We start from the raw sequence: 9,374 nt of genomic DNA on the forward strand, positions 1-9,374 counted from the left end.
AGCCACAAAAGTAGTTTGTCTCTCTTTAAAATATTCCTTTTATAACCAATAAAGTATGAATATACTTTAAGAAATATGTTAAGAATATGTTTTAAGAAAACAATACATATTATTGTTTCATTAACTTATTTATTCAACAAACGTAGTTCAGGGATCTACACAAAGGGTAAAAGATACAAATCCCAATTCTGTCACTGATTATATGACATTAAAGACCCCTCATAACTTCTCCTAGCCTCAGTTCCACCATCAATAATAATAATACTGGACTTGCTCACTTGACAAGCCTGTGTATGAAAATGCTCATCTGTTCATTCATTCATTCTTTCATTCAACAGATATTCATTGAGCCCCTACTCTTTGCTGAGCACTGGCATGGTGCTACAGATACGGTAGTAAACCAAACAGACATGGCCCAGCCTCACGAACTCAATCTATAACTATTCACAGAAGGAAACTAAAGTGAAAGGTCTTATTTGAACAGGAAAGTGAGAGAAAGATATCCTAACTTTGGAGCCATTAGACTCTAGCCTCTTTTTGCCCAGAGTTACAGGTGAGGCTCCAGAGAATTGGCGTGGATTACAAGAGAAAAACTTTATCAAATATGCAAAAAGGGACCATCTCATAACTGCTTCATTTCTATATTGGCACAAAATATGAGTTAAAATACAATCCAAAATGTTTCATCCTTTAGGTGTGTTTTTTTCCCCCATAATTGCTCATAGTGGCTTTTTTCTTTTTGGAAGGTAGGTGTTATAACTTTAAATACAAATGCATAAACAAAAATAGCATTCTAAACAACACAGGACAGTGTGACTTCTTTTCTAGTCCAGAATTTCCCAAAATGTGGTATGTAGACCACTGCAAGACATGAAATCATTTTAGGTAGTACACAGATAAAATTTTCTTAATGGTTATGTGTCTACTTTAATTTATATCAGAAAAGACATAGCACATCAAAACCATAATTTCACTGATATTTGGGCTTAATATGAGGTTAAGAGCCCCCATGAATTATAGGAGCAGGGCTCAGGTGGGCCCATGAATGTTTCCAATCTTCCATCATAACTTTAGAGACACAGGAGGAAGTACAAGTGAATTGAATTTCGCATCCTGAATGTCCACATGTATTGCAGCAATCTTATCTGAGATAGACCATACTATTACTGAAAACAGTAGCTCCAGAAATGGTCTTGGGGAAGTCTTCACTGACTCAGCTTGCATCACTTCCCTCTTTAAAGCGAACATTGTGGCCACTGGGATGAGAATCTCAAATTGGCCAGGCCTAAGCTTTGTTGCCCCCTCTGGAACCTGGGACTGGAGCAAACCTACCTAAACTGCATGAATTAACAATGGAAGAGATGTGGTTCCACAAAAGAAAACTGAGGGAGTGTTCCTTGTATGTATAATGAGGATAGTAAGTCTTACATTAGAGGACTGTGGTGACGATTAAATGAAATAATATATTTTGCCTGACTGACCCAGTGAATGGCTCAAAGCAAGTGCTCACCAAATGGTGGTACTCTACTAGTGGTAGTAATAATTGCTATTATTATTTGTTAACATGATGGTTGTTGTTGTTGTTATAGCAGTGGTTTTCTAAAACAGTTTTAGGGTCACATTTTTAACTTAATTATTTTATCAACCTAGAAATGAAGAATAATTATTTGAATATAACCTTTGGAGAGTCATTAAGCCAAGGTAGCAATTCCTTCGATTATATCCTTAATTTGTTTATCATCCATGCATAATCCAGGCACTCAATTATCACAATAAAATTTTCAGTGTCTCATCAAATAGGTTTTTGATTCATTCTTAAGTGACACAGTTTTATCGTAACATAATTTAATCTAAATAATTATGCAACAATAGTGTTAGTATTTCTGGTAATGCTATATTTACAATAAATTGCAATGTATTTTTCATAGAACCCATATGATCTTGTGGGTTAATTTACTGTTTAGAGTTTCAAAATTAAAAGTAGTGATTATAATAATAAGCGTATCAGCAAGAACTTACTAATGTTGCTAGAATCTTTACTTGTTAAAAAGCACATTATGTGGTTAGGAACAAGAGTTAAAACAAACGTAAAGACTAAAAAAATAACAAAGCTGGTTAGCCCTCTGTGGACCAAGGATAGCACTGTATACACCCTTTAAGTAACCCAATTAATTGAGGATTTATGATAGACAGACATGAATGCAAAAGTTAACCAAAATATTTCTAGTAAAACAATATATGAGTAAAACATATTTGGTTCATAATTTTATGAGTAAAGATAATTATCTGTTAAGATTATCATGAAAAAATACACATAACAAATATAAAGCACTGAAGGAAATGAAGCATTGAAAAATTGAACTTTTGAAATATACATACAGTATATTTCTTTTACATTCATTACGTCAATCCTTGACAAATTTCAGGAGAAATGAGACAACGGTGGGTGAAATATTATCTAAATACTATAAATTTTAAATATTCTAGAAGTCATAGAAGGAGTTTTAAAACCCTGAAATTACAAGTGGTAATTGCTGCTGAATTTTTAAAATGTTAAAGTGATTGCCAAAGGAAACAAAGAATAAGCTTACCTAAAAGTTAAATCCTATCCAGAGTGTCAAAAAAATTAAATGATGTATAACCAGAGGTGGCCAGTCTACTACCTTTATATAGTGAAGGCAGCTATAAAGTCCCCCAGAGGGCAAAGCCATTTCTGTTTGTGGCTTTTTTATGTTCTAGTGCTTCTTCACTAGAATCAGTTTTTTAGGAACACCAAATACCAAAGTGTACATCTATAGTACATACTTATTAGAAATATAAATGCATGTGGCTTTCTACCAAAAACCTCAACTGAATTAAGAGAAGCACTGGGGTTTTGCTTTTAGTAAAGAATTATGAGTTCTTTTTTCTTTAGAATGATTGCATCTATATTCATGAGGAATATTGGTCTGTAATTTTCTTTTACTGTAATGTCTGTCTGGTTCTGGTATCAGGGTGATGCTGGCCTTATAGAATGAGTTGGGAAGTGTTCCCTTCTCTTCAATTTTCTAGAAGTGTTTGTGAGAATTGGTGTTTTTTTCTTCTTAAAAGTTTAGCAGAGGGCTTCCCTGGTGGCGCAGTGGTTGAGAGTCCACCTGCCGATGCAGGGGACGCGGGTTCGTGCCCCGGTCCGGGAAGATCCCACATGCCGCGGAGCAGCTGGGCCCGTGAGCCATGGCCGCTGAGCCTGCGCATCCGGAGCCTGTGCTCTGCAACGGGAGAGGCCACAACAGTGAGAGGCCCGCGTACCACAAAAAAAAAAAAAAAAAAAAAAAAAAAAAAAAGTTTAGCAGAATTCCCAAGTGAAGCTATTTGGGCCTGTCATTTTTTCATGGGAATATTTTTAAATACAAACTTAATTTCTTTAACAGATAGGATTATTCAGGTTATCTATTTCTTCTTGAGTAAGCTTTGATAGTTTGTGTCTTTCAAAATGAATTTGCTTATTCCATCTAAGTTGTTGAATTTATTAGTATCTAAGTTGTTCATAATAGTCCCTTATTATCCTTACTAATACCAGCATAATCTGTAGTGATGCCACTTCTCTCATTCTTGGTATTAGTAATTTGTGTCCTAAATCTCTTTTTCCTTATCAGTCTGCCTAGAGGTTTATCAATTATATTGATCTTCTCAAATAACCAACTTTTGATTTCATTTATTTTTCTCTATTTTTCTGTTCTATATTTAATTGATCTTTGTTCTAATCTTTACTATTTCCTTTCTTCTGTATACTTTGGGTTTAATTTGCTCTTCTAGTTTCTTAAGGTGGAAGGTTAGGTTACTGATTTGAAACTTTTCTTCTTTTCTCACTTAGGTATTTAGCACTATAAATTTCCCTGTAAGTACTGCCCTAGCAGCATTCTATGTGTTATATTTTCATTTTAATTCAGTTCAAAATATTTCCTAAATTCCCTTCTGATTTCTTCTGACCCATAGTGAGTTAGAAGTGTGTTATTTAGCTTCCATATATTTGAGGATTTTTCTAGACATCTTTCTATTACTGATTTCTAATTTGATATCACTGTGGATAAAGAACATACTTTATATGGTCTGAATCTTTTTAAATGAATGAAAAAATGTTTTTTGGCCTAGAATATGTGCTTGAAAAGAATTTGCATTCTGCACTTGGGGCGTAAAGTGTTCTATAAATGTCATTTAGGTCAGGCTGGTTGACAGTGGTTTTCAAGTCATTTATACTTCTATTGATTTTCTACCTACTTATGAGTCACTGAGAAAGGAGTGTTGAAAATTCCAACTATAGTTCTGGATTTCTCCTTTAATTTATGTCAGTTTTCTTCATATATTTTTAAGGTTGTATTATGATGTGCATAACATTTTTGATTTTTTTTTTTCTTTTGCGGTACACGGGCCTCTCACTGTTGTGGCCTCACCCATTGTGGAGCACAGCCTCCGGACGTGCAGGCTCAGCGGCCATGGCTCCGGGCCCAGCCGCTCCGTGGCATGTGGGATCCTCCCGGACCGGGGCACAAACCCACGTCCCCTGCATCAGCAGGCGGACTCTCAACCACCGCGCCACCAGGGAAGCCCTTGAATTTTTTTTCTTGATGAATTATCCCTTCATCACTATGAAATGATATTTTTTGCTCCCTGGTAATATTCTTTGCTCTGAAATCTACTTTGATATTAGTTAGTCCCTCTAGTTTATTTTTGATTATTGTTAGCACAGTATATCTTTTTCCATCCTTTTACTCTTCTTTTGTCTATAAATTTATTAGGCATAATTTATTACAGTAGAAGATCTGGACAAAGTAAAAATAGTTAAATTTTTTATTTGCCCTGACCTAGCAGCTTTTATTTCTCTTAAAATTCCCAAAATGTTCTTTCTCAAATCCCGTATCTTGATTGGTCACTTTAAAAATAGAGAGCCAAGGATGTGAGTCTACTTTTTAAGAATCTCAATCACATTTATGGGAAATTTACTTAGTGCACATTTCTTTTCTCATTTCCATTTGGATAAATGTGATGGCTTTACTGGCAGGACTGACACTGACCTCTTACCTGATGGTATCCTATTTCTCTACCTCACTTGCCTCAAATTAAGAGGATATGTAATCACAAATAAGAACCCAACATCCAAGATGAGAAGTAGAAACATAAGTAAGTGGCATTGACTCATTGTTCTACTGTCCTCTCCACTAGCCCCTTACTGCTCTTCTCCACCTCCCCCAACCACCCTACAAATATGAACTCTGATTTATCGTAGAATATAGTAGAATCTCATCGTATTTGTGAAATTTCTCAACTGCACAAATTTTGATGAAAATTAATGCGTAAGTGCCCAAACTGTTATATGGTTTTAAATAAACAATCCTACTGGTGGATCTAGATATAGTTTTAATTTTTGTAGAACAGAATATAAACCACTGACCAAGAAAGGTTCTAAAAAAGGATTTTCGCAGAGGATTCTGGAGAGTCTTTCACTTCCACTCAATCAGGAAGGCAGTGAAATACGGAAAGAGCACTGGATTGGGAGTCAGTTCTGTCCTCAGTTTTAACCTCAGTCTCCTCATCTGTCACAGGGAAACCCACAGGCACCAATTTTGACTTACCACATTATTTTTACCTCAAGTCCTTTCTATCTGCTTCAGATTTTTTGTTTCCTCATTGCGTTACCTAAAGACACAATTTATACTATGAAGGTGCCTGATGCACTTCTGATTTTACTACTGGACAGAGGAAGGACAGGAGCACAGTGATGTAAAAGTCAAGTTAAGAGGCTATAAGCCCAGCTCTCCTCTATCCTGGCACTGGCAGCTATGGAGGAAGTGGGGTAACTGATCAGAGAATAAGGGGCCTCTACTAGATCTGAGAGAGGGTGTGTATCAGTCCTACTGTAGTTGGGCGAAAGTAGTGAGGCACATGGCCCAAAAGTCGCTTACATTAGTGTCCACTTGTTAGTTTAGATCTTTCTCAATTTTTCTCTTTCAATTTTTATCCGTTCAGCAACCAGTAAGTTCCTAATATGCACATAAGAGATGTTCAATAAATGTTAGATGAAGGAAAAATACTCAGAAATTCAGAAGTCACTCCAGCGCTCTAGAAAACACATAAACCTTCACATTCTCCCCTCCACCATTCTTGGCCCCACCTCTGTTCACATTGCAGGTCACTCAGTGCTCATGTGAATAAGTCTGTAAGCACAGCATGACATGGCTGTGCCTAATGCAAATGTCCATTTCACTAACAGGTTGTCTTGAAAGCAGGTACTAGTCTTCAGCCCGAAACCACCTCAGTGGGTCTTCAGTTTCATCTGAGGATACGCCACAGTGATGATGCCTGCTATAGAGGACACGAGACCTCCAAGGCCTATGATGCCAGGATTGGACTTATAGATCCCCAGCTGGTCCAAAGGGTTCAGGATATCACAGAAGTTCTTCACTGTGTACAGGAGCAAGGGAAGATGTTTCTTCAGAGATCGGAATAAGAGAAGAAGAAAGAACTGTAGCCATTCTGTTTCCTCACTAGCCACGCTATACCCAAGAGGATCCTGGGATGGTGATTTCTCCCTCTTTGCCCTGTCATGTGCAACCTGTTCCATCTGCAGGGAGATTTCATACAGATCCATGACCAGGCTCAGCAGAAGAGAATAGTAGTAATGGCATCCAGCCCACATTCGCCATTTCTCTTTGTTAATGCCAGAGGCGAGCCCTGCACTCCTCACGAAGATGATGGGGTCACAACTGAAATAAATCACAAGGTTCAGGCTGGCTAATGTTAGGCATACGTGGGGCACCAGGTCAGTGGCATGAATGCTCTGCTGAGTCGCCTGTACAGCATGTACCACATTGCCTAGTCTGAACCATTTACGGCCAGTGCTCACACTGGACTCCAGTTTCTTGAGCTTCATAACAACCTCCTCTTTGTCAGCTTTAGGCTCTAACAAATATCTAAGCAACATGCATGTGTACTTAGTGGCTCTGAAGAGTTGGTCCTGGCCCTGGGTCTGGTTGGTGAAGCTGATAAAGGCGTCCATGGCACCCAGCCCAAGGACAAGAGTTGCACTGGGCTCTGTTGCGAGTCCTCAGGGGTGGCTGACAGGTCCCCACGGGAGGGTTGGTCTCTGCCCATCTGAGGGGCTGAGTCTCCCCGCCCCTGTGGGGGTGGGTGCCCATCCTTTTACTTTTAAACCTATTTGTGGCTTTATATTTAATTTGTATTTCTTGTAAACAGCACATATACTTTGGTCATGGTTTTTTAATCTGATCTGACCATCACTGCCTTTTAATTAGGGTATTTAGACTATTTACATTTTATATAATGACTGATATGGTTAAATTTAAGTCTATCATCTTGCTATTTCTTTTTTTTTTTTAAGTTAAACAACAGACTTTATTTGGGTTTCACCAGTTTTTCCACGAATGTCCTTTTTTCTAAGATCTAGTCCACTATCACCTTGCTTTTAGTTGTCATGACCCCTTAGTCTCCTCCAATCTGTCTTTCTGTGTTTCACAGTCTTTCCTTATTTCCCATGGCTTTGACACTTTTGAAGGTCACTGATCAGGTGTTTTGTAGAATGCCCCTCAATTTGGGTTTGGTTGATGTTTTTCATGATTAGATTGGGATTATGGATCTTGAGGAAGTCTACCACAAAAGTGAAGTACTCTTCCCATCACACCATGTTAGGGATGCATTGTGTCATCATGACTTAGTGCTGATGTAAACCTTGATCATTTGGTTAAGGTGGTGTCTGCCATGTTTCTCCACTGCAAAGTTACTATTTTTTTTTCCCTTTTCATACCCTCTTGGGTAGAAGTGAGTCACAAAGTCTAGCTCACACTTAAGGGGAGGGGAACTGAGTTCCACTTCCTGGAGAAAGGAATACTGAAAAATTTTTGGATATACATTAAAACCACCACAGTAATTAATGAATGCTATTTATTTTCTATTTGTCCCAATTATTCTTTTTTCCCTTTTCCTATTTTTCAGCCTATTTTTGTACTGAATACTTTTTATTACTCCATTTTATCTCCTTTGTTGGCTTACTAGCTATAACTCTTGTTTTACTAGTAGTTGCTTTAGGGTTTATAGTATACATCTTTAATTACAGTGTACTTTCCAGTGATATTATATCAGTTTACATAAAAGAGCCTTAAATTGTACACTTCCATTTCTTTGCTCCTACCCTTTTTTGTCCAGTGATGTTATATCAGTTTACATAAAAGAGCGTTAAATTGTACACTTCCATTTCTTTGCTCCTATCTTTTTGACAAAAAAAGGTAGAAGCAAAGAAATGGAAGTGTACAATTTCTGAAAAGCTTTTGTATTTCTGAAAAAGTTATTATTTTGCCTCTGTTTTTTAAAGAGTTTTTTTCTGGGTAGCAAATTCTATGTTGGCAGTATTTTTATTTTAGTACTTTAAGGATATTGCTCCACTATCTTATCACTCTCATCCTTACTTTTTTAGGCCGCACCACACGGCTTGTGGGATTTTAGTTCCCCGACGAGGGACTGAACCCAGGCCCTCGGCAGTGAAAGCATGGAGTCCTAACCACTGGACAGACAGATAATTCTGTCTTGCACTTCCTTGATGGTGTCCTTTGAAGCATGAAAGATTCAACTTACCTAGTTTCCTTTTGTTGCTTGTACTTCTGGTGTTGTATTTAAGAAACCATTGCCTCAGAATCACAAAGATTTACTCCTATGGTTTCTTTTAAGAGTTTTATCATTTTAGCTCTGACATTTAGGTCTATGACCAATTTTGAGATAATTTCTGTGTGGGTGTGGGGTAGAGATCCAATTTTATTCCTTTGAGTGTGAGTATCTAGAGTGTTCTTTCTCTATTAGATTATCTTGGCATCCTTGTCAAAAATCAGTTGACCATAAATGTAAGGGTTTACTTCTAGACTCTTAAACCTATTCCATTAATCTTTATGTCTGTCCTTGTACCAATATTACACTGTCTTCACTACTGTAGCTTTCTAGTAAGTTTTAAAGTCAAGATGTGTAGTCCTCCAACTTTCTTCTTCTTGCTCAGAATTATTTTAGCTATTCTGGGTCCCTTGCATTTCCATATGAATTTTAGGATCAGCTTGAGAATTTCTTCAAAAGAAGCCAACTGAGACTTTGATAGGCATTATATTGAACTTGTAGATCAATATGGGGAGTATTTCCATCTTAATAATATTGTATTCCAACCCAGGAACATGGGATGTGTTCTCAGTTATTTGGATCTTCAATTTTTTTCAACAAAACTTTGTAGTTTTCAATGAAAAAGTCTTGCATTTCTTTTTAAAAAATTCATTTTTAACTATTTTATGGTTTTTGATGTTATTGTAAATTGGTTTTCTTAATTTCATTTTCAGATTGTTTATTGC

General features: G+C 37.1%; 1 protein-coding gene across 1 annotated transcript; it reads right to left on the reverse strand.

Annotated features, from left to right (window-relative positions):
• Nucleotides 1-6,182: 6,182 nt before the first annotated feature.
• Nucleotides 6,183-7,111, reverse strand: LOC308605451 (peroxisomal membrane protein 11A-like). The gene has a single exon (XM_081215491.1). It carries the CDS (start codon nucleotides 7,031-7,033, stop codon nucleotides 6,290-6,292), a length of 744 nt encoding a protein of 247 aa, XP_081071617.1. The 5' UTR covers nucleotides 7,034-7,111; the 3' UTR covers nucleotides 6,183-6,289.
• Nucleotides 7,112-9,374: the final 2,263 nt, after the last annotated feature.

The sequence above is a fragment of the Mesoplodon bidens genome, assembly GCF_964165515.1.
Source record: "Mesoplodon bidens genome assembly, chromosome: 18".
NCBI lineage: Eukaryota > Metazoa > Chordata > Mammalia > Artiodactyla > Ziphiidae > Mesoplodon > Mesoplodon bidens.